The sequence below is a fragment of the Trichomycterus rosablanca genome, chromosome 12 (genome assembly GCF_030014385.1).
Source record: "Trichomycterus rosablanca isolate fTriRos1 chromosome 12, fTriRos1.hap1, whole genome shotgun sequence".
NCBI lineage: Eukaryota > Metazoa > Chordata > Actinopteri > Siluriformes > Trichomycteridae > Trichomycterus > Trichomycterus rosablanca.
In genome coordinates, this window is record NC_085999.1 from 28,033,880 (window position 1) to 28,060,762 (window position 26,883).

Consider the following 26,883-nt stretch of genomic DNA (forward strand, 5'->3'; position numbering starts at 1 on the left):
ATGCTGAGGTTTACAGTGGAATATTAAAGCGCATCTGGTCTGTTCTGTTCTGTCTCTGTTTAACATCATTAATTAACAGATTGCTTCGTTTGACTGCTTGGGACAGTGGTAGCCTAGTGGGTAGAGCTTAGGGTTATCTCTGCCATTCAGCCACTTTTAGGCACAGACTGACCCTGTGCTTTGACCCCAGCTTACAAACAAGCTGGAATATTCAGAAGAAACATTTGATTGTACTGTACACACGTACAACCCCAAATCAGAACTGTTCCTTACATTTACTTTGACTTATTTGATTGCAGACAGTTTGAACCCAAGATATTTTATGTTTTATCTACTCAACTTCATTTCATTTGTTAATAAACATCAATTCCTGCATTTCAGGCCTGCAACACATTCCAAAAAAGTTGGGATGGGGGCAATTTAGGGCTAGTAATAAGGTAAAAAATTTAATAATGATGTGATTCCTAACAGGTGATGTCAACAGGTGATTGTAATCATGGTTTGGTACAAAAGCAGCATCCAGGAAAGGCTGAGTCTGAGGATGAGCAAAGATGATCAGAGGATCTCCAGTTTGTAACAAATGCGTGAGAAAATTTATGAAATATTTAAAAACAATAAACCTCAAAGAAAGATTGGAAGAGATTTGCATATTTCTCCCTCTACAGTGCATATCATTAAACGATTCAAGGAATCTGGAGGAATTTCAGTGCATAAAGGCCAAGGACACAAGCTTAGGCTGAACGCCCATGATCTTTGATCCCTCAGACGGCACTACATCAAGATCCGCCACTCAGCAATAGCTGATATAACCACATGGGTGAGGGATTACTTTGGAAAACCTTTGTCAAGCACTACAATACAGAGTTACATGCACAAATGCCACTTACAACTTTACTGTGCAAAAAAAGAATCCTTATGTTAACCATATCCAGAAGCAGCGTCAACTTTTCTGGGCTCTGAGGCGTCTAGGATGGACCATCACACAGTGGAAACATGTATTGTGGTCAGATGAATCAGCATTCCAGGTCTTTTTTGGACTAAATGGACGCTGTGCGCTCTAGACCAAAGATGAAAAGGACCATCCAGACTGTTATCAGCAACAAGTCCAAAAGCCAGGGTCTGTCATGGCATTAAAAGAAAGTGACTATGTAGAAAAGTGATGTCATTTGTTTTTAAAATTCTTAATAAATAAAGCTAAAAAGTGCAGAAATTCGTATATGTATATATGACAAATAAAGGCATTCCATCTGCCCTTGATTATCATATCATTATTATGATTACCTAAGTTTCCGCTACTAAATGTTGGTCGAATCTGGTGAAATTCTAGTACACAGTGCGTACAGTATGACACTTTCATTTCACTTTATTTTAAATGAGATTACACCTAAAGGACAACCTGAATCGACTGAATGAGAAACATGCAAAGAAACGTTTCATTAAATTAGGACTGAAGTTGTTTTAAGCACCAAGTACCAATTAACAATTCAATTTAACTACAGTAAGGTCAAATAAACAGAGTGTGGGAGGAGGGACGAGCATTTTGCTGCTAAATAACTGAGATGATGTGTCATGAAGTGCAGTAAAAAGACCAAAGAGAGCAGAAATGCTTAGATGTAGCCTGTTTCTGGCAACAGTTAGAAGTACCCTATGTGGTATGTGAACACCTGACTATGGGAAAATAAACTACAGTTCTCCCTCACCTACTATCCAAGCCGCTTATCCTAATCAGGGACGTGGGTGTGTGTGCTGGAGCCTATCCCAGCTCTCAATGGGCACAAGGCACACAGAAACACCCTGGACAGGGAGCCAGTCCATCGCAGAGCAGACATCTAACACATTAACACTTTAACACACACACATCCAAACCAATTAAAGACATTAACCCAGTGGTGTCCAAACTTTTTTCTAGGAGGGCCAGACTTGATAATGTGAAAGTGCCCGAGGGCCAACAGTCTCTGATGACATTATTTTAAACAGTAAAATATGCAGGCCACTCAGGTGGCACAGCGGTAAAGTACGCTAGCTCACCAGGGTTGGGGTTTGAAATATACTGTATCGAATCTCAGCTCTGCCTTTCTGACTAGGCTGGGCGGCTGTATGAACAACGATTGGATGTTGTTCAGGGTTAGAGGGTAAGAAAGTCGGCTCAAAGTCGGCTGACTGATGGCGCCTGCACAGGGCTGAGGAATAACGCTGATGGGGGTGTGGCCCTCCATACACAGTGCCCGTCAAGTGTATGAACTCGACTTGTGCCGGAGGGGGTGTATGTCAGTTGAGAGGCGTCCTCAGTCAGCGGTGAAGGGTCAAATCAGTATAGAGGACGCAATCAGGGTAATTGGACACAACGTGACTGGGGGATAAAAATTGGGGGAAAAAAGAGGGGAAAAAAATATAAATAAATAAAAATATGCATATAATACGCTGTTATTTAATCATTTTATTTTCACACAGCGAACAACAACCAAATGAAAGCATTCAGGTTTAAACTATAACAATGCATGGCTACCTTTGGAGTATTTCCTGGCATACATAACCATAAGACAAAAGAGAATAAAAGACATTCATATTAAACAATCCTTGACATTTGCTTAAGTTATCTGGCTAACTCAGAAATCATGCTTTTCAAAAAATCATCAATAAAGCATCAAAACACAGATAGGATTAATTCATAGATCTATTAAGAAAACCTTTTAATGCTGTAATGTGCAGAAACAAGACTACTGTTCTAAATTACCATTAAATACTTATAAATACCTGAAACAATCAAGTTGCCAGACATTTTCTTTACTTTGTAAATCATGTTATTTACTGCTATAAAAAAGTTCAATTGTGTTAATAAATACAGTCCGTGTAAACGCTTAGTCCATATAAATATCAGATACAAATGTGTTTTTAAAAAACTTCAAACATCACAAATATAAATCATGTTTACAACCATGTGATTGAATAACCTGAATAAACTGTAGACATGAAACATCATGCAGCAAACGAGTTTCGCTTCTTTCTCAAACAGTACCGGAGGAGAAGGAGGCGGATATATGCGGTTTGATGGACAGGTCTAGCAGCCAATAAAAATACTCATTACAGAGATTGCGTGATTTTATTAATCTTTTAATGAATCATTTTGATATTCGCTGCTATGGACAGACGGAGATTTATACCCACAATCAACACATGTAAAACACATGTTTTTAACCAGACAGCGACGCTAATTTATTATTTTTTCTGTTTGACTGTGCTGGCGGGCCACAAGTAATGCAATGTAACACAGAAGACGCGGGCCGTATAAAATCCGATTGCGGACCGCGATTGGCCCGCGGGCCGGACTTTGGACATGCCTGCATTAACCTGACTGCATGTCTTTGGACTGTGGGAGGAAACCGGAGCACAAGAAAAGAAAACCCACGCCGACACAAGGAGAACATGCAAACTCCACAAAGAAAGGACCCAGACCGCTCCACCTTCTTGCTGTATGGTCTACACTGCCATACAGTGTAGACCAGTTTAAGCACATTGTATTATGTGAATGATGCATAGCACATAGTAGTGATATAGAACACTTCTTATAAGTGGCCGCTCAGGTGGCGCAGCGGTAACACACACTAGCACACCAAACTCGTCAGTTTGAAACTCAGCTCTGCCATCCTGCAGGCTGGGTGGCTACATGAACAACGATTGGCTGTTGTTAACACAGGGTGGGAGCCAAAGCCGGGATCTCATAACTGATGCAATTACGACCTCTGCTGGCAGGAGTCGAGGAATAATGCGTTGATCAGGGTGTGGCTCTCCGTACACGAAGCTGATCCGCATATAAACTCGCCTCGTGCAGGTGAAAAGATGCAGTCGACTACTGTACACGTGTCGGAGGGCGCGTGTGTCAGTCTCGCTCTCCTTAATCAGGAGTGGAGATCAGCATCGGTAGAGAGGAAGCATAATGCAATCGGGCAATTAGATAAGACTAGATTGGGAGGAAAATTGAGGGGAATAAAGCTTATTAGTGATTCGTCTTAGTAAGTGTCAGTTAAATATTGGGCCAGGGCTAAACACAAATGTAACATCTTTCTAGCATGTTTTAGAAATGGCTGTTTGCAAAAGTTAGCAAGTAATAACACATTCTGCAGAGCCAGACCTGATTTTGTAACGAGAACATTTTGTTACAAGTCCATATCTCAGCTTAGGACAGTTCTCAGTGGTTAGATGCCAGGTAGCTAACCAATGAAAATTAATGAATCTGTGCTGGGGGGATTGTTGCTTACTGCTGCTGCGAATGCATACTGGGCCCCGAAGGTCTGTAAACACAGATGTATGAAGACTCTCCAGAGGTGTATTCTTCTTACAAAATCAGGTCTGGCTCTACAGAATGTGTTATTGCTTGCTAACCTTTTCAAAAAGCCATTTCTGAAACATGCTAGATAGCCATCACGTTTGTGTTTAGCCCTGCTCCAATGTTTAACTTACACTGACACTAAGACGAATCACTAAAAAGCGTTTTTAAAAGAGACACTTATTAGTGGTCCCCAGTCACCGGGTCATTTATTACCGGGCCACACAGAAAGAATAAATAATAAGAGATCACTACAACAGCAATGAAAACACTGCTTCCATTTCTAACATCCTATCTTTGTAAAGCGGGATTTTCTGCAGTGATGGCAACCAAAACAAAAAGTTTATTTATTTATTTTTAATGCATTTTCTCCCTTTTTTAGCGCATCCAATTTTTACCCAATTGCGTTATGCTTCCTCTCTACTGGTGCTGACCCCCGCCCCAATTGAGGAGAGTGAACTAACACACGCCCCCTCCAAAACGTGTGCAGTAGCTAACTGCATCTTTTCACCTGCATGAGGCAATCAGCCAGCAGAGGTCATAATTGCATCAGTTATGAGGTCCCTATCCGGTATTTCCCTCACCTGTATGAACAACGGCCAAACGTTGTTCATGTTGCCACCCAGCCTGCCAGATGGCAGAGCTGAGTTTCAAACCGAGAAGTTCAAAATGTCAGTTCTGGTGTGCTAGCGTGTTTTACAGCTGTGCCACCTGAGCAACTAACCAAAACTAAGTTACAGAGTAGACTGGACGTAAGGAACACACTTCGGGTGTTATTGTCTCCTATCACCCCTAGGTGGGAGCATCTCATTGCAGCAAAAAAGCTCAGGGTTACCACTGTTTTTTGTGGGTATACTGGTGAGTATTATCATTATGCACTTTATGTTTTTTATCATGCTTGTCATATAATTTTAATTTAAATCCTCCCGCCCCACTAGTCTGTGAAATTATATCTTATATGAAACCGGTCCGTGGTGCAAAAAAGGTTGGGGACCACTGTTCAATATCATCACTATGTGCTATGCATCATTCACATAATAACAGTTTATGTTGGCTGTCTCTAAGGTTTTTAGGATTACAGTTCATCCATTCCTTTTTTATAAACGTACCGATCTGTCCAGCTCACTTTTTCAAGACCTTAAAGCTTATTTCACTAGCTCCTATCCTGTGCTCATCCCCCGACTATTTTACCCTATTAATAATCTCTCATTCCACCTCTCGGCTTGCTGTTCATCTCCACTTCCTCCATCGCAGCTGAGAATTTAGAGACATAATCTCCGCTAACACATTTGGCTACATCAGTGCATGTGTGCCATCCCGAGTCTGAGCCCTCCCATTGCTGACCTAGTTGGAACTCTGGCCGACTCAGGTTTGCTGCACGGATACAATAATGATTGCTATGTTGTATGATGTAAACCAATGCAAAAGCATGATCCTTGTACATTTTCTGTGCTCCCACTGAACAAACAGCCATATTTCACTGTTGACACTTGCTCTAGATTTAGATGATGCTTATAAGAGCAAGTTGCATCATAATTAAAAGCTGCTGCTTGAACGTTCTACGAATGACAGCGAGTATGACACAATTGTGTCTTCAAAAAACTTGATTCAGCAACTTAAGTCTTTTATTTTACCTAGGGGGTGCAGGTAGTCCCATGGTACATTAAAAATAACTAGTTTTCTACAGGGGTTGGAAGTTGGCACTACTGTTAGTGCAGTACTTTAATATGCTTACTTTTTTATGTGAGTGTAACGAGGAGCCGGATGAGAAGGCAGAACATAAGTGTGCAGACGTAACATTTTAATAAAAAAAGCAAAACTAAAAGTACAAACTAAACTAAAAGTTTGCATAAGTGCAACTAAACAAAAAATGAACACGACATGAAATGCAACTCAAATGCAAAAACATGACAAAAACAATGAACACAACAGGAAAACACTATGAACGTGGAAACAAGACAATACACTAGAATAATGGACTAAACAAAATCCTATGCTAAGCTAATCATTAATGCTAGACACAGAGAACAAAAGAACTAATCCTTAAAATAAGCTAGGCTAAACTAGGAAGAAAAATAAAATGCTGAACCGTACGTAAAATTCAAACCATAATGCTAAACAGGGAGAACAACAAACAGATCCCTAAGCAAAGCAAAGCTAAACTAGGAAGAAAATGACTTACTAAACAACACACTAAATGCTAACCCTTATGCTAAACACAAAGCAACAGGGATTTCTAAGCTAAGCTAACAACAGACAATACTGGGAATTATAAGGAAATACAGAGGGAAACCATACAACCCAACAGAAGAACAATGCCACAGAGAAATATGAAGTTATTTATAACTACTTTATATTCGTATATCAAACGTTATATTTAATTAGCTTTCTACAGGCGTTGGTAGTTGGCGCTAAGGTTAGTGCACCAGACATTATAAACATATTAATATTTTAATTCATAAAATAAGCAAAGTACAAACCAATGGAAACCATATGGAAAAACCTGAATGTGAAAACTCAACAAAAACAACAAAAACAATCAACAATAAACAACAAGAAAACTCAACAAAAACAATAAACACAGAAAAAAAACTACGAACTTGGAAACAAGTCAAAAACACTAGAATAATATACTAAATAAAATCATAAACTAAGCTAATCCTTAATGCTAGACACATAGAACAATGAAACTAACCCCTAAATTAAGCTAAACTAAACTAGGAAGAAACATGAAATGCTAAACACAACATAAAATGCTAAACCTACTGCTAAACATGGATAAAATAAACAGATCCCTAAGCCAAGAAAAGCTAAACTAGTGATGTTATGAAATGCTAAACCATAAGCTAAATGCTAACTCTAATGCTAAACATGGAGAAACACAATATGATACATGGCTTCTGTTCATTAGTTTGCTAAAATTGGGTGAAGTTTCTTCTCATTGCTGCTGTAATTGCCCTAAGCAAAGTTAAGCTAAACTTGAAAGAAAAATATGAAATGCTAAACTGAGAACAAGAAAAAGATCCCTACGCAAAGCAAAACTAAGAAAAATATGAAATACTTAGCCCTATGCTTAATGCTAACCCTAATGCTGAACACGAAGAACAAGGAACAGGGATCCTTAAGCTAAGCTAACATTAGAAAACAAGAAACAAGGATCCCTAAGCTAAGCTAACAACAGACAATACAGGGTATTACCAAAGGAAACAGAGAAGGGAACCATACAACTAACTTAACAAAAAAAACACTATGAACAATACAAACATGAAGAATCATAATTGCCAGACAAAAGAAATAGAACAGATGGGGTAGTAAATACAAAACAAATTGGGGGGACATGAGGAACACAAGGACAAATAAGAGGAAAGGAACGTCTCTGAGAGGGTGTGTAACAACATCTATGTCCACAGGTGCATTCCAGTCACCGTTTTATCACATTGCAGGAAGTTGACAGTAAAGTTTACCCATCAATCACTGCATGTCTTGTGGGTTAAGACAGCTGGCGCATTATCCGAGAGCACCAAATGGTACAAGCGGGATGTCGAACTAATGTTTCATTAATCTTTGTTGAAAACTACCAACGATGTGAAAGTAACCAGTGAATGTCCAGAAACGCCACCAGTGAAATGATTTAGCTTAACTTTTACATGGCTAATCACAAGCAATACAACCCAACGTAAACACAACACGGACCTGTATAGACTTGTTTGTCCATAAAATCACATTTATTCCTGTATTACATACACAATATGATACATGGCTGCAGTTCATTAGTTTGCTAGTTACTTTAGAAAGCAAATGAATGAATGAATGAATGAATGGTCAATGTGACGCTCAGGACATTCCAAATAAAAGTGTTTAACCAGCAGAAGTTCCCCTAGCCGACATCACGTCACAAGTATGTAGAAAATACAAGGGCACTACTTAGGGAATCCATCTCATGTGTTCTGCAACAGGACTAAAACCCTACATTCAGACCGGCAGACTGTTGCTAAATCGCTGATTGCTCATCATGCTGTGTTCACACTGGAAGAGTTATAATCACCTGTGGGTGTTTAGTTGCCATGGTTTAACTGATGCCAAGCAAAAAAATCATGCCATGGGGTGCATCAGGTGGCACAGCGGTAAAACACGCTAGCACACCAGGGTGCCGGACTGATGCAATTATGACCTCTGCTGGCTGATTGATGGTGCCTGCACAGGGACGACGAATAATGTGTTGATCAGGGTGCCTCTCTCCATACACAAAGCTGATCCGCATATGAATTTCTGCCTTGTGCGGGTGAAAAGATGAAGTCAGCTACTGCACAATTCTCTGAGGGGGCGTGTGTCAGTTTTGGCTCTCCTCAACAAGGGTGGAGTTGGAGAACATCAGTATAGAGGAAGCATAATGCAATCGTAATTGGATATGACTAGATTTTAAAAATAAAGATTTTGGAGGGAAATCGCTTGCCTATAAAGATTACACATGATTACAAAGGCAAGGTTACACATGGCAAAGGCAAAGCAAAGCAAGGTTACACATGGTTACAAAGGCAAGGTTTCACATGGCAAAGGCAAAGTGTGGCAAAGCATGACTTCCAACCCTCCATGGTAAATGAAAATCCAAAGCTGGTTGGTGTAAATGAGCCACTGGCATCTGCATACATGTTGGAGGGGGCAGGTGCTACTCATAAAGGGAAAATGCATACAATATTTTTTTTATTTCATATTTTTGTACCTAAAACAGGCAAAAAACATGACATGCTTAAACCATAGCATGTATAATTCAGTAAGTAAGAAGCTTGTAAGCAAACAAGATTGTACAATGCATGACTCTGGTCATCTCTGGACTACTACCTATTCTTGTACACTGACCCTTAATTAGGGTTCCATGCCACCTTTAATAGAACTGGTGGAAGGAATGACGAAACAAGGTGAAAGATGAATGTTAAAAGCTGGATACCTTGTATTTTTTTCTGTAGACCAGTATAAAACTTCATGCCCTGACTGTCCCAGTCTCAGAAACATGCCATGGCCTTGACACAGGCTCCCCTGAGTAGCAATTTTCTGATAGGATCGTTTCTTCGGTCCTCGGAAGCCGTAAAAAATACAGTGGCTTCTTCTCGGGCTGATTGAAAACAGTGATAGTAAAAACAGAGAGGCTGAATACAGGCCTGTAAAATCGTGCTGGTATATGGGCATCCCGCAAGTCCAATTCAAAGCCTCTCGCCATTAAGTGAAAAATTTATAGTGGACTTTTACAATCAACCGTCAACCATCCAACCGTTTTCAAAGTAGGACTTCTTACAACTGGAGTGATAAATAACTGATTCATCAATATTTTCTCTTTAGAGCCGTGAAGACTGAAATTGTTACCATTACCTTTTCAGGTCATTTCTTTTCAGCTCAAAAAACAGCTTTTCAGCAAATCCTCGTTTCCAAATCCAGCAGAATCATTGTTACGTTTTCCTATAAAACTTATACAGCCTGATAACTCTCAGCATTTACTATTTCTAAAGCACCAGGCTGTGGCATGGCAATGAAAAATATCCCTAATTAAAATGTGTTCATTAACTAGGCCTGAATGTATGTGCGACTGGTTAGAGCTTTGTTACAATTTAAGGCTGCTCTTTCTTTCTTTAAAGCCTATCATCTATTTCCATTATGGTCATTAGCAATGGCTTCATCTAGTGGGACAGCCAACCACTTTTTCTTTGCTGTTTAGTGTGGTTTTACACCGTCTGCGCTGAATTAAGCTTTCGGTCCATAGATATTGTACTGACTTATGTAATAAAATGTCCATCTGCAAGTGCTGGACATTCAGACTAGGCTCTGGTAGAAGACAGAGATGGGGACTCGAGTCTGCAACTCGATTCGGAGTCGCACATAAGTAGCACACACAAATGACTCTGACTCGACTCATGACTCGTACATAACAAGAGTCGCTAGCGTCAGCATGTGTTAACATTAGTTACATCTGACAATTATATATATATATATATATATATATATATATATATATATATATATATATAATTATTATTATTATAAATATTCTACTCTCTAATAACGCTTCAGCCGCCTTAACCCACAACAACACGCAATGGGTAAATGTTACAGCCAGCTTCTGGCATAGTGATAAAGCGTCGCTCCCTACTCCCTACACAGTTTGAAGTTTGAACATTTTCGTTACCTTTGGATTGAAATCTCACTTAAAATGATGGAATACCCTATGTAGTGCACTTCACAGGAACAACTGGGGAGAATGGGCATAATTGGCGCTAATGGTTGAAAGACCGCTTTCTGAACCAATCAGACCTGATTTTAATTTTTAGTAAGAAATGCTGTTATTTTCATTTATTCAGTTTGCGTCACACAGATGATTGTCAATGAAACGCTTGATTGGCTTTCTAACGAGTTAGTGTTTTAGTTTGGTAGTCAACGTTTGGAGGTTTTTAATTATGAGCACATTTACAGAATAACGGATTATATTCCTAATGGGACACACGGTTATAAATTTAATAGCATCTAGAAGCACATAAGCTAAGGTAAGCAGTGGTTATGATTTTTTTTGCTGTGTTTTGGATTTTGGCCGCTGTGCAGTGATTTATCGTGCGCTTTTGTTTTGCAATGAAAACAAAACGTATCAGTTTAAGCTTTTAACCGGTACCTTCGTTACAGAAATTACATTCATTTGCACAATGACTAGGAAAGTAAAGGCACTAAGTACAACGACAAAATACAGTCGCTAATCTGTTGTTGTTTTTTTATCTGAACTTACATATCATTTGTTTATTTCTACGCTACATTTCCAATATATGTTTTGTGTAGATTATATTGACTCGTGACTTGACTCGGACTCTAGTCTGAAGACTTGTGACTTGACTCTGACTCTATCATAAAAACTTGTGACTTGACTTGGACTCTAGCCTAAAGACTCGTGACTTGACTCGGACTCGTATTTTGTGATTTTTGAACATCTCTGGTAGAAGATAACTCTTAGGATGTTCAACGTATGGGCACAAGAGGGCGCTACTGGCCGAACCAATAAAGCTTTGTCATTTCACATCTTGGGTCTGTTCAAAAACCTAGTGAGCTTTCTTGCTGTCTACTGCCTACATAGGCACCTGCCTCAGTAGAGAGGATTCTAATGAGTCACTTTTCGATTAATTAAGTCAGGTTATTCGGGGACACTACTTAGATTGCTTAGATTCTATGATTCCATCAGTTTTCGCTTACTAAGCTAACACAGTTAACCTCATACTTTTAAACCAATGGGAGGTGGCACAACACGTTAGCATGTCAACTAACATCTCCCTCTGTGCACCGAAAACGGTTAAATTGCCACTGACAAGCCCAAATTTGGGATTGCCTTCACTGCTTCTGATGCTCCCTCATTATTCAGTCAAAATACAGTAGACCCTTGAGTTACGAACGGTTTACCATACGAACATTTTGGCGAAACACGTGACGTCACGAAAAAGTTGACTCCTTCCGTCTCTCTCTCTATATATATATATACAGTATATACACAGTGAGCGGAGAGCGGACAGTGTTTTTTCTGTTTTCTTTATATTTTGTAAAATTCTATATTAAAATGGCCTCAAAGAATGAATCTATTATTATTTGTTGTTGTATAATTACTCCTGCCAGTAGCTGTCACTGTGTATCAGACAGCGGGGACAGTGAGTGAGAGAGAAGAAGGAACTCGGCTGAGTAAAGTATTCTTTCTTTCGTGCAATTACACCTACAAAAATACAATACTATTGAAATAAAGAAGGAAATAGTAGAGAAATATGAGAGTTGTTGTTGTTTCTGGTAGATACATTTCAACAAAAAAAAAAAGAAGTAAATTTATTATGGTGTATAGTACAGCACACGTACTGTAGTGAATTGTGATGTGTGTTTTTTTATGTACAGTACTACTGTGTATTGTTATCTATAATTGTTTATTACAGGAATGTCTATTCTATCATTTAAGATTTAAGGGAAAATATACTTGTATTTATAACAAAAAAGACCATTTAAGACATTAGAAAGGTTAGGTTGGGGGGGGGGGGGGGGTGTCTGGCACGGATTAATTCTATTTACATTATTTCTTATGGGAAAAATAGGTTTAACTAACAAACAATTTGACTTAAGAACAGCCCTTTGGAACCAATTAAATTCATAAGTCAAGGGTCTACTGTACTGTTCAAATTTAAGGTACCTTACTAGGCAGCATTTTAAGGCATCTATGAATCTGAACAGCCTTCTTCTCGGGAGTGCATAGGATGACGCCAAATGTTGTCTATGTAGAGAGCTCACTAGGTTTTAATCTGACACTCCTTGTCTTAAACAGATTTGGCTTTTCCAACAGTGCTTCAGAAAGCCATTTAAAAGAAACTAAAGAGACATCATGCTATCTGTTTTCTGCCACAGGATCCACTTCACTATTATGGCAACCAACCAGCCTGCCTGTTTGTCCATTTTCATAGGTGTCTATTTATGCCTAAACTTGTAGCCCAATCCAGAACACCTCTGCTTTCTTACCCCCAGCTGTTTTTCACAATTTCTGTAAAATGAGGTCATGAAGACTGAACTTAGCAGAAGCTAAGGATGTCTATTTTTTATTATTGGTTAGTGGCTTTCATATTGCGAAGTCATAAACACTAAACGTAAATAAGATTTATTTATTTTACCCAGCTGGCTTACCAAATAAATAAGATCAAGTCATTGACCTAGTATGCTAATTGGATTGTATTTTTTCACAGGGGTAAAATGTGTGTTAAATAAATATAATTATATTTTACAGAGTGATTTTACGTATGTTTTTTTATTATTATTATTATTATTGTGACAATTGCAATGACATTTTGCAACACTTTATTGTAAAAAAAAAAAAAGATCACATAGACCTGCAGTTTAATTAGTGTAGCAAAAACTGTTTAATAAGTTTATTAATTATCTACAGTGTCTACATGACCCCTGACAAAAATCTTTATCTTCTACACAGTCACAAATCAACAGCATAAACAGCAGCACCACATTCTATTCCGTTTGGATGACATTCTCATCTCAGCACACCTTGAGCGTGGTAAAAAAACAAGCGACACGTCTTCATCTACAAGAGAGTAAACTGGGGATGTGAAAGAGGTTTAGCGAAGCATTTCGTCACCGCTTTCACCCTCAGTTTAACGCAGGCAATCGGGCCATAGCTGAGTGCTTGGCTGACAAACGTTTTGTATGGCTAATTTATCCGTATGCGATAAATGGCTCCTCTGAAGATTTCCTCTTCTCTGACACTATCCAAGCTCCTCAGACCCACATGTTTTGACACCTATCAGTGTATTTTTGTTCAGTGGTGATTCGGGCCGGCGATAAACCTACGTGGGAAAGCTTTTCTCATAAAATATTATACAGCCCCGTGGGCAGATCATATGCTGGTGAAAAACTGCAGCAATTTCTGTGGCAATATACCATGTTCTCAACAGCATGAGTCTGCAGAAGTGTGATAAGTGTAAAATCGATATGGGATTAATGGTTGCAATGGCGTAATTACACAGGGAGTAAATGCGTTATGAGCAAGTGTAACGTAGTGGAAACTCTCGCTAATACCTTTCCGCAGTTCAAAGCTGGAAGTCACCTTCGGAAAACAGTGCTGTATGTCATTCGGTACTCTGATACTTTATAATCTGCCAAGTCCAAACTATTGGGTATAGTGGATTTATACCTACCACATACATAAAAACATGTATTGGTTATAATAATTATAATGTAATTTTAACTGTATTAATCAGTTAGTTATAAAACACCAATAAAGTACACCTGAGCAGACCACTTTAAATCACTGCTACATCTAAAACATCAAATGTGTGACTATCCAAGTTACCATAGGCTGACCAGTGCCAATAGTTACATCCTTTTCCTTCCAATTTAGTCATATCCAATTACCCGACTGCATTACGCTTCCTCTCTTCTGATGCTGATTCCCACTGCTGATTGAGCAGAGCGAGACTGACACGCCCCCTCCGACACGTGTGCAATAGCCCACTGCATCTTTGCACCTGCACGAGGCGAGTTCATATGTGGATCAGCTTTGTGTACGGAAAGCCACACCCTGATCACATTATTTCTCCACTCTGCGCAGGTGCCATCAATCAGCCAGCAGAGGTCGTAATTGCATCAATTATGAGGTCCCCTCTGGCTCGCACCCTGTATGAACAAGCCAATCTTTGTTCATGTAGCCGCCCAGCCCATGGCTGTTTTTAACAACAGAATTAATTCTGCTTTTTCAAGATTTTAAATGAAAGCTAAGCTGTCATCTTTATGTAGCAAAATGCAATAACTAAAAACATTAGCACCATACAGTCATGCATGCATTGGTTTGGGTTTTAGTGTGTAAATACTGCTCTACCACTAATGGAAGTATATTTATGTTTAAGGTACTATATACTACATGGCCAAAAGATTACTGGACATCAAAAAAAAATCCTGGAACAAGAATTGGCCCTCCCCAGATGATTCCCCCAGTTGAAAGCAGTTGTAAAACTGATCTTATACACCAGGGCACAAAGTGGTCCCCTTTCATGCTGTTCTTCAATGGTCAGGACTCTCCCAGGACCACTACAGAGTAGGTACTATTTGGGTGGTGGATAATTCTCAGCACTGTAGTGACACTGACATGATGGTGGTGTGTTAGTGTGTGTTGTGCTGGTATGAGTGCATAAGACACAGCAGCGCTGATGGAGTTTTTAAACACCTCACTGTCCCTGCTGAACTGAGAATAGTCCACCAACCAAAAACATCCAGCCAACAGTGCCCCGTGGGCAGCGTCCTGTGACCACTGATGAAGGTCTAGAAGATGACCAACTCAAAAAGCAGCAATAGATGAGCGATCGTCTCTGACTTTACATCTACAAGGTGGACCAACTAGGTAGGAGTGTCTAATAGAGTGGACAGTGAGTGGACATGGTATTTATAAACTCCAGCAGCGCTGCTGTGTCTGATCCACTCATACCAGCACAACACACTAACACACCACCACCATGTCAGTGTCACTGCAGTGCTGAGAATGATCCACCACCTAAATAATACCTGCTCTGACAGATGGACTATAGTCAGTAATTGTAGAACTACAAAGTGCTTCTATATGGTAAGTGGAGCTGATAAAATGGACAGTGAGTGTAGAAACAAGGAGGTGGTTTTAATGTTATTGCTGATCAGTTTATTGTACAACAAAATGGCACTGAAATTGTATGTAGTGCACTATATAGCCAAAATGTAGCCAAACAGTTTTTATACTTGATTAAAAATTTAAAAAAGAAATACACAGCAAAGAAACAATGGCAAATTTTACCATAGCAAATGTCCACCCCGCCCAATTACTGCGAGAGGCGACTATTAATTTTGGCTCTGAGATCCCCCGTCCTCCACATGTTAAGGCAATTATCAGCACGCTTTAAACAGGCAGATTTTGACGAAATTAGCTCCAGTTCTGGGAATGCGATTAAAGCGAAAGGTTCGCCACTGGCTCAGCCGTACCCATGGGTGTTCGGTGGCTAAAATGTGTGAAAGCGAGAGCTGAAGGATGAAGGGCTGATGGCACTAAAGCTCTCTGGCATCTAAATGCCTTTGGCTCTAGTTGGACCTTTTTTTGGGTTCCGCAGCAGCCAGTTAAAAGAAAAATCCGGCTGTGCTTTACAGATGTCCTTCCCCGTGCTCGCTCCGTCTCTCTGTAGATAGCACATCTTACTAACAAGACTAACAAGGGAACACCTTCGAGCCAGACAGACTCCCTGGCGTTTGCTCAGCAAATTTAGCAGAGATTTGGGCCTTCCTGGGGCCAGGGAGACAATTTCATTTCAGGCTGAGGCTGGGGAATAAGGGAGCGCATGCGGTTCGTCGTGGTTAGATAAATGAAGCAAGAAAAAAACAGTCAACCTGCAGCATATGGTGTAAGATGATGACTCCTGGAATTCTATAACTCCTAAATAGTGATGCTGCACTAAAGGATGGTTTCATTTCAGATCAGAAAAACAACAGATAGACGATATATGATTATTATTTTTCATTATTTGAGGATTTACAGGACTACATTCTGTTAATGTGATGAAAAACAAGAACAGCGTACATAATACGATATTCAAAGCAATCAGGAGTGGCATTAAATCAGATTAAATTGCAGCAAGCATAATTAAATACATTTATACTTAAGATTACACGCCACTGTATGTTAATCAACAGCCTGAGATATAATTCATTTAGAATGCAGCCTTCCTTCTTATACAATATTTTCAGATTGAATGTAATTATATTCCAGGTGCGTCAACAAATGTGGTACAATTCTATGCTTCTCCATATGTGCGTACACCGAATATAATGTCAATAGGTTTTGAAAGACATCTGAAGGAGTTCTGTAGTATCTGGTACCAGGTTTCATCCCTTCTGTGATTAAATGATGCACACGTGCCCAGCTGTTTACATAACCAGGGAGAAAACAGGATCTGGTGGACCAGTGGATCTTCTTCTATTGCTCTGATGTCTAGTTATAATGCTTGCATCTACATTCTAGGTGCTTTTGACAGTGGACAGAAGTCAGCATGGGCACATTGACTGGCCTGTGACTATGCAGCTTCATATACAGAAGGGTTCAATGCACAGCATGTTGACATGTTCAGTTCATCACCAGGATTGAAATGTCAGCAGTTGATATTTGGTTGGGTCAAACTAGACCTCATGGCCTTCAGGTCCTCTGCCATCTGGAAATTCTGGGAGGTTTGTGGCTTGTCCCTCCTTTGAGCACTTTCAATGGGTCTGAGCAGAGTCGGCAGATCATGTAGCATAAGAACTATGATTAAGCACCATCAGTTCACATGCACAGTTGTTCCAAAAGGCAGTCCTAATATTATGGTTCATCAGCGTATGCCCCAGCAAAGCATCTTTAAAAATAATCATGTCTACCAAAGCTCTTTTCTCCTTTGAAGTGTCTTGTTTGCCACAAAGTCTAAAAATCCACTATAAAAATACACCGCTAGTCAGTGTAAAGCCAGGATTCAGTGTCAAAGGCTGTGGTAGCTTGCGGCTCTTCTCAGTGTATGTAACTTTTATCCAGCTTGTTTTTTTGGACACCCCTTTTAATGACCTGACCTGTGTATAAAATCAATTCCATAAAATAAATGATGCTTTTAACTTTCTAGTGATAAAAGAATAAAGCAGGGTCAATAAAGGCACTAGTTTGGTATGAAGGAACTCCAGTGGTCTGCACAAACATTTTTTGGGTGATTAGGAACATGCTCTTTTGACTATATATAAGGGTTCTTCAAAAAGTCTCCGCATTTTTTTAACTATATTTAATAAAAAAGAAATGACATCACTTTTCTACACAGTCACCAATACATTTTTCCCAGCATTGTACCAACTTTTTAATGCCATCAGCCACTGATGCATCGCTGCTTTCACATCATCATATCAAAATCTTCTTCCCCTTAAAGCTTCTTCAAATGGTCCAAAGAGGTGGAAATCAGATGGTGCTAAATCCAGACTATAAGCTCTCTCTCAGTCTCTCAGACACGACCAGTTACTACTCCCCGCACCCTCACCGTGTCTAATGAAAATATAAAAGTGCGGAAACTTTTTGAAGATCCCTCGTATCTACATAAACTATATAGCAAATGTATGTGGATGCCTAATATATGCTTGTTGTAATATATACTAAACTAAAATTACAAACATTAATATGAAGTCTTCCTTAACTCTTCTGCTTCTGTGGGAATTTGTGCCCATTTAATCAAGTTTGTAGTCGACGGTACATTTCATCCTAATGGTATTTAATGGAGTTATTCTTGCATCACTGAAGTGGAGGCAAAAATGTAACACATCAGACACACTTTTCCAGTCATCTACGGTCCAGTAAGAAGTCCTCAACCCCCTGTAGCAGGGTTATTTCGGATCTATGTTTAATCTCCCCTGCAGTAATAATCCACAAATACCCACAGACCCACTGGGTTACCCATACTGTATCCATACAACACTACTCAATAATAAATCTTTAATAAACATATAACAGCTCATTATAACATACAAACCCATTAATTAGTCTTTGTTAATTGTTCATGTTCAAAACACTGTGTCTGTTCCACTTCATGTTGTTTTTCATTTCCAAACATTTAAAAGCTTCTGAGGTTTGATCTGCCCCTTCTGTCCTTCAGTAAAAGTTGACTTGGGGCAGGCAGATGTTCCCCACGCAATAATTTATGATTATCTTCAATCGCGTTCTTTAACGAGGTTTTTTCCCCATGGTGACAAAGAGGATGAGGCGCGCCGCCACACAGTGAGAGGACAGCTGTCTATAAAAACAAAGCCTCATGAAAAATTCACAGACCTTATAATAACAAAGTCAGAGAAGTTCAATATTTAATAGAGGTCAGGAAACACGGGGGGGCGGGATTTTGATCAGGAAGGAAACCTTGTTTTAATCAGTCGGTTAAATGACGTTTTTAAGCGCTCTACCGATACACATACTATAGGCTAAGTCGGTCGGAATGACAACGTGTCAAAAAATTCTTAGATCGTTGTAATATAACCTAAATACATACATACGCAATGTGACACATACTTTATGCCTGTTGGACATCCTGTTCCTAAGTTACAGACATTAATATATAAAAGACCAGAAGCCAAGTAGACATACACACACTATTCACTGTCTACACTTACGCACTTCCAACTCGCTAGTGCCACACTATGGGCTGCAAATACGTAAACAACATAACCCACTGTTCATATCCAACAGTGATAGACGTCCCTTCCCACCAATAAGACTCAACTCTTAAAGTAAAAGACATTCTGGTTCATGTCAGTGAGTCATGTCAATTGACTCAGCTCAGCAACAAAACTCAACTCTTCCAGTAATAGACACTTCGGTTCATGTCAGTGAGTCATATCAATTGACTCAGCTCACCAATGAGACATGACTCACTGAGTACTTGACGTTCGCCTCTTTTCAGTGAGTCATATTAATTGACTCAGCTCAGCAAAAAAAACTCGACTCTTCCAGTAATAAACATTTCGGTTCATGTCAGTAAGTTATATCAATTGACTCAGCTCACCAGTTAGATTTGACTCTTCCAGTAAAAGACATTTTGGTTCATGTTAAGGAGTCATATCAATTGACTCAGCGATTCATATCAGTGAGTCATATAAATTGACTCAGCTCAGCAACAAAACTCAACTCTTCCAGTAATAAATATTTCGGTTCATGTCAGTAGGTTATGTCAATTGACTCAGCTCACCAGTTAGACTTGACTCTTCCAGTAACAGACATTTTTGTTCATGTCAGTAAGTCATATCAGTTGACTCAGCTCAGCAACAAAACCCAAGTCTTCCAGTAATAGACATTTTGGCTCAAGTCAGTGAGTCATATCAATTGACTCAGCTCAGCAACAAAACTCGACTCTTCCAATAATAGACATTTCGGTTCATGTTAGTGAGTCATATCAATTGACGCAGCTCACCAATATCAATTGACTCAGTTCACCAATGAGACTAGACTCTTTAAGTACTAGACGATCAGATATTTTCAGGGAGTCATAATAATTGACTCAGCTCAGCAACAAAACCCAATTATTCCAGTAATAGACATTTTGGCTCAAGTCAGTGAGTCATATCAATTGACTCAGCTCACCAGTGAGACTCAACTCCTTAAGTACTAGAAGTTTGGCTTGTTTCAGTGAGTCATATTAATTAACTCAGCCTCACCAATAAAACTTGATTCTTTTTAATTAGTATTAACATATCAACTGTCCAAACTCACTCATAAGATCTAACCACTTTAGTAAGAGGTGTTCTGGCTCTTTTCAGTAAGTTCTGCACAGAGCTAAACAGTCAAACCACCAACTAATGTTAGTTCATCCTACTGTTAGTAAACAGTAAGTAAAAACTATATTTGTAACTTTAAAAATGCTGACAATCTCTCTCTCTTTTTTAACGTTTAGAAAGAGCAGATGGTGACTCCTATGATGCCGTAATTGGTGGTAAGTTAAAATTATAATTTCTAATTATAAGTTAAAGAAAAAGCATAAATTAAATGTCCTGCAATAGGGTAACTGACCAATGTGTACTATTTGCACCCAATTATATGCCACTTTTCATATATTAGCTAGGTATTACTGTATTGTTTAAGTCACCAAGCTTGGAGGTTCAAGCTAGAGTAGCACAGCACTAATCCACCAACCAGGTTCGAGTGTCTGCAGTGTCACCCGCCTGGTTTGGCGTTATGGATGGCCAACTGATGAGGTGCCTCCGGCTAAGGGCAACAGCACAAGCAGTAGTGGTATTAAGAAAGCAGTCTGTCAATGTGCTTTGCGTGCTGTATTTGCCGTCTGTAATCCACTGCTGTCTGGTGAAAAGACGGCTGACAGACTGCACATCAGACATCCCAAGTTGCAAAAACTAATTTCAGGGAGGTACCCCTCGCACACACCAAAGGATATGTGTGATAACAGAACTTTTAGGAGCTGCTAACTGAGCTCTACTAAGCTAACTGTTTGCGTCACAAACACATTAATGTGTACTACATAGTGCACTAGATAGTGTGAAAGATAATAGATTTATGTTCCCTACATAGTGCACTAGATTGTATATCAGAAAAAAATTATGTTCCTTACTTAGTGCACTAGAAAGTGTACTAGATAATAGACTTATGTTTCTTACATAATGCTTTAGGTAGCGTATTAGTTAAAGGATTCAGGTTCCCTACATAGTGCACTAGAGGGTGAATTAGACAATTGGTTTATGTTCCCTACACAGTGCACTAGATTGTATATCAGATCACGGATTTGTGTTCCCTACATAGTGCACTAGATAGTGAATTAGACAATTGGTTTATGTTCCCTACACAGTGCACTAGATTGTATATCAGATCACGGATTTGTGTTCCCTACATAGTGCACTAGATAGTGTATTAGATAACGCATTCATGTTCACTACATAGTGCACTAGAAAGTAAAACTAGATGATGATTTGTGTTCCTTACATAGTGCACTAAATAGTGTATTACATAATTAATTATGTTCCCTACATAGTGCACTAAATTGTATATCAGATAACGGATTTATGTTCCCTACATAGTGCACTAGACAGTATATTAAACAATTGATTTATGTTCCCTACACAGTGCGCTAGATTGTATATCAGATAACGGATTTAATACTCGATCGGGGAGTAAAGTCTGTGTCGCCTGCATGCGCGTTTGTGTCGCTCTTGGCCGCTCGTTCTAGATTCCAGGAGATTTTATCTGACTTGCGGACATCAGGGAGCCGCTATGTATATGCGGGAGACTCCCGGAACTTCCGGGAGACTTGGGATGTCTGGCACATGGATGGAGAATAGGAACAAAAATGTGTGGAAGTAAATATAAGCACTATTTTGTGCTACATTCAGTAAAAAAAAAAAAACTACTAAAGATAAAGTGGTGAAATCATGCCGACCAAAGCTGGCATTTGACAAAAATAAAAAAAAATAATACAAATTTGGATGATAATCACAATTCACATGCAGATTTCAAGCGTTTAGTAGAGAAACTATGTTAATTTCTGGCAAATGCTATTTTCACTCAGGTGCAAGCAGACACTTGATGATAAAAATGCTAATATTTGCTTTACAGAGAGCTCATTACACAGCTTGCACAAAGCCCATCAAAGTCTCTTCATTTTTAAAAGACCTTATCAGCAAAGCTATAAAATATAGTTTAATTATAGGACATAACGGAGTATTTTTGTGCACTGTCGCTCATTTGGATTGTTCCTGAACGAGGTATTACAGAGCTATTACGGCCGGCCTTCCAGAGCTATGAAGTCCGAGAGCAGATATAAAACATTGTCAGTTTCTGATGAAGGAACTCATAAAAGGCTGCGTCTGGGTGGCAGAAACATTAAGGTGCTTCACTCCTAGTGTTCTCCATCCTGACCTAATGCTTCCAATTTTCTGCTCTGTGACTCGCGGCCGAGTCGCGACTGTAAAAAGCTCGGGAAATCTGCCCGAAAATGAGGATCATTTCTGCGCTAGACGCCTCTCATCCTCAGAAAAGTACTGAAAGGTTATACAAGGTGAACACATCGGAATCAATATGAGGTTGTCCTGATCAGAAAGGAGATACCTAGACAGGTTAGCAATTAGCTACAATAAAACTTAGTGCCATTCGTGCTTTTTTCAAATCTTGTTTTGGGACGTGGATATTAGCATTAGCACTGCCACTACAGTTACATCACAGTGTACACTACACCTACAATCTGAATATATGTTTATACATACTGTATACGCTACATGTCCAAAAGTTTGTGGACATCCTTTTTAATTACAAGCCTTTCCGCTAAGCCTTATTCGTAACAGGTGTGTGAAACATTTCTATAAATATAAATACAAACTATGTGCTTCCTGCTGGGTTATAACAGTTTGGGGAGGGGCTTTTCCTGTTTAACAAGTTTGGTGCGAGTTTGGGAACTTCAGTGGCCTGTGAGCCTATTAGTCTTTCCCTGATGGGGACCCTGATCTTGTCCAAGGAGGGTATATGTGCCTCTGATGCGTGCGCATTCCACTGACCCCTTCTCATACGCTCATACTTTGGTAAATTGTGTGTGAGGTCAGTCTCACACATGGAGAGTTACACACTGATCTCTACTAACCATGGTCCTTACACAACGTCGAAGACCCCACCCCCTTTTAGTCTTGTCTTTTTACCAACCATCAGATTTTAGTGCCTAATCTTGTCTGCTGCAGGCACTGCCATTTGCGCCAAGCCGACCAGTAGCAGAGCTGAGATTCAAACTTGTGGAATTCAGAATCCCGATCCTGGTGTGCTGCAGAATATCCATCTGTGCCACTTGGGTGTCTGAAATCAGCCCTATTTAGCACCTCTGGGATGATACATTTTGACTGCAAACCCGGCCATTTTGACCAACATTACTACCAGACCTTAGCAATGCTCTTTCAACTTAATGGGCACAAATTCTCACAGACATACTCCAGAACCTTGTCAAAAACCTCCTTAGAAAAGTGGAGGCTAATATAACTGCAACTCCACATTAATTCACATAATTTGATTTTGGAATGGGATGTCCAACAAGCTGCTGTGTACACATACTTTTAGTCATAAAGTTTGTGTTATTTTTTATATGTAACTATATATTAATAACAAACAAGGTCTATATAAGGTTTGGATATGATGCTCAGCTGGTAATACACACTAGCACACCAGAACTGACATCTCAAACTCGTTGGTTCAAATCTCAGCTCTGCTACCGGCAGGATGGGCACCTACACAAACAACGATTGGCTGTTGTTCTACTGGGGTGCCGAACGAGACCTCATAACTGATGCAATTATGACAGCTGCTGGCTGATTGATGGCGCCTGCACAGAGACGGGGATAATGTGATCATGGTGCGGCTCTCTGTACACAAAGCTGATCCACATATGAACTTGTGCAGGTGAAAAGATGCAGTCGGCTACTGCACACGGAGGGGCGTGTGTTATGCCAAGTTCACACTACACGACTTTCTGATTTGCTGGGTCGCTGTACAGTTCACACTACAAGACTAAATCTCTTGCACTCGGGAGTCTTTTCAGTTGGTGTATATTTCACACTACACGACTGATCGGCGACAGGGGGTTTCACATTACACCACCTATCACCAACTGGAATCGCAGACGAGCTTCTCTGCTCTTCCAAATATCGTTTTGTCACAAAAACAAACGTGAGAAGTGACTAATGGTTTAATGATACCATGTCCAAAAATGCACGTCAACAAGTAGCGAGCAATCAAAGTTTGTGCACGTAAAAACAAAGAGAAAAAATAAATGAATCTTAGTGGATTTAGCTTGGATTGTTCTTTAGTGAGTTGGAGGTTAATAAATATTTTTGCAATGCAATGTTGGTGTTTTGTAGAGTACTATAAGGTCAGAAATACTGTAAAACTTGTGTGTGTGCCGGTGTATTATGATATAAACTGTATTAAGACCCTGTACAACCTTTTACACTCCTCCCCTGCGTTTCTCCTCACGCTGTATCTTGTGTTCTCATTGGCTGTTCGACATAGCACTCACTGTCAGTTGTGCAACTCAGATTGAGATATCTGACATGCTAGAAATCTCGAGCCGCTCAGACCGCGATTGAGAGCCGAGTTTCGATCGCAGAGCAAACGCCGAGTTGCTCCCGAGCCGGCAAATCTAGTGCCGACCAGTCACCGAGCGAAAATCTGCGCAAAGGTGGTGTAGTGTGAACTAGGCATTAGTCACGGCTCTCCTCAGTCAGGAGTGGAGATCAGTAGAGAGGAAGCGTAATGCAATCGCATAATTGGATACGACTAGATTAGGAGGAAAATTAGAAAATAAAACTTTGATATAAGTAAATATATCATCTGAAAATTATCATATTGTTTTTTTGCTCAACAGTCATTATTGCTGTGGTGGTCCTGGTACTCATCTGCCTGCTCGTGGTGCTCTTACGCTACATGTACAGACACAAGGGCACCTACCACACCAACGAGGCCAAGGGCTCTGACTGCGCCGAGACTGCAGACGTAGCCCTCCGGGCCGATCCGGCTTTGCAGGATGCCGTGGACGACAGCAAGAAAGAGTATTTCATATGACGCGCCCTGCTGTTTCAGGAGATTTGGATCTGAATGTGAAGTTTGAATGAATATCAGAGCTCGGTGTGCCTTGCATTATACTGAGATGATTCCATGGTTGAGAGTACTGTTAAAGCTATCTATATGTTTATTATAATACATACATGAATACGATTTTATTTACACTTTTACACTCTAGTGGACCAGATTGGAGGGAATGATCATTGAGAGTGTCTAAGACCAGACGTGCACATTGATTGGTTGAGCTGATCTTTGTGCACTTGGTGTAAATCAGTGGGTAAATGGAGGTAGAGGTGAAACATGAAATGACTGTCAAATAGCACAGCAGGATATGAACAGCTGAAGGAAGGACAGCAAGTGGATCTGTGTCATAGCAGTGGAGCAAAAATAAAAAAGCTGTGATCTTTATTGCATGCAGATAAAATCTTGAGATCCGTTCCAGGTTATTGCTGACAATCACTCATCTCTTGCAACGTATTAGATAATTAATTTCATATTTCAATTATATGCTGCATGTAAACTAACAAAACGACAAGCAGATTGTTAACTGTGAATCAAATAGTCATTTTATTTCGGGGGAGCAATAGTAATTGAGTGAATGCACTAGGAAAAGTGTATGCATACTTAAAGCCATATACTGTAAGTATTAGCTTCATGTGTTTCAGCCACACCCATTGTGTATATACATGGAACATTGGAATGCCGATCAAGTGCCAGGCCTTGTGGTCAATCACATTTACAGCATTTAGCAGATGCCTTTATCCAAATCGACTTACAGTTATGACTGAACAGGATCGATTTTGAGCAATTGAGGGTTAAGGGCCTTGCTCAGGGACCCAACAGTGGTAAGTTGGCAGTGGTGGGGCTGAACCGGCAACCTTATGATTACTAGTCCTGAACCTTAAATCACTGAGCTATCACTGCCCTATGTGAAACACCAACCGAATACACAAATCCTCTTTGATCTGTATTGCCACTGAGACAGTGTCTAATCCAAATCCCAGCGGTGCTTCCGACCTGGCCGAGCACCCTGCAGACACAGTTAATTGTGTCTAAGAGAGGGACGTTGAGATGGGAACTCTCCCAGCTGCCACAGCGATATAAGATCCACAGGACTGGTTGAGGTGGTATAACAAGTGGGAAGGTTCGCTTTGTGTGGAAAATCTGAAAGTGCAATTCTGCAAGTGCAAGTCTGCAGCTCTCCCTGTCCAGAATGGGGTGGTGCAAGTGGCAAAGTAATATGGATAGAAAATTGGAAATCCATAGAAATCCTGTTATGGCTGCAAATGGAGAGATAAACGTCATAATAATGCCCATGGTTTTAAATAAAATGCCCAAAAAGCATGCTTAGATAATTACACACCACCTAAAAATGACATTCTGAATGTTATGCCATGAAGAAAAAAGTGCCAATGTACGTTTACAGACTGCTATGTATATAAGACAATATAACCTCTTCTCATTGGTTTGAATGACATAAGGGTAACTGTGTTAGCTCAATAAGCAAAAACTGATGTAATCGCTTTCTAAGTAGCACGTTTGAATAACCTGATTTATAGGTCGATGACTTATTTGAATCCTTTCTACTTAGGCAGCTAGGTAGCTCACTAGGTTTTCGGACAGACCCCATGTCTTGGCAACACTAGGAACAAAATTTAATCCACTTCTATCTTACAGTTTAGACAATGTCAAAATAAATTCACTAACTCACTGCCTTAACCGCTTATCCAATTAGGGTCGCGGGGGGGGGGGGGGGGGGGGGTGCTGTAGCCTATCCCCGCTTTTCAATGGGCACAAGGCACACAGTAACACCCTGGACTGGACGCCAGTCTACCGCAGGGCAGACACACACATACACATACACACACCCATTCACCTATAGGGCAATTCAGTGTCTCCAATTAACTCAACTGCATGTTTTTGGACTGTGGGAGGAAACCGGAGCTCCCGG

The 26,883-nt window shown here is 39.9% G+C and overlaps 1 protein-coding gene across 1 annotated transcript in view; it reads left to right on the forward strand.

The window, feature by feature from the left end:
- The window catches only part of gypc (glycophorin C (Gerbich blood group)), a 78,606-nt gene extending 53,225 nt beyond the window's left edge, over positions 1-25,381 (forward strand). Inside the window, exons 5-6 of the mRNA XM_063005550.1 lie at positions 20,281-20,319; positions 24,736-25,381. Of these exons, the coding sequence (XP_062861620.1) occupies positions 20,281-20,319; positions 24,736-24,932 (236 nt within the window). The 3' untranslated portion in view covers positions 24,933-25,381. The remainder of the gene's footprint in view (positions 1-20,280; positions 20,320-24,735) is intronic.
- Positions 25,382-26,883: the final 1,502 nt, after the last annotated feature.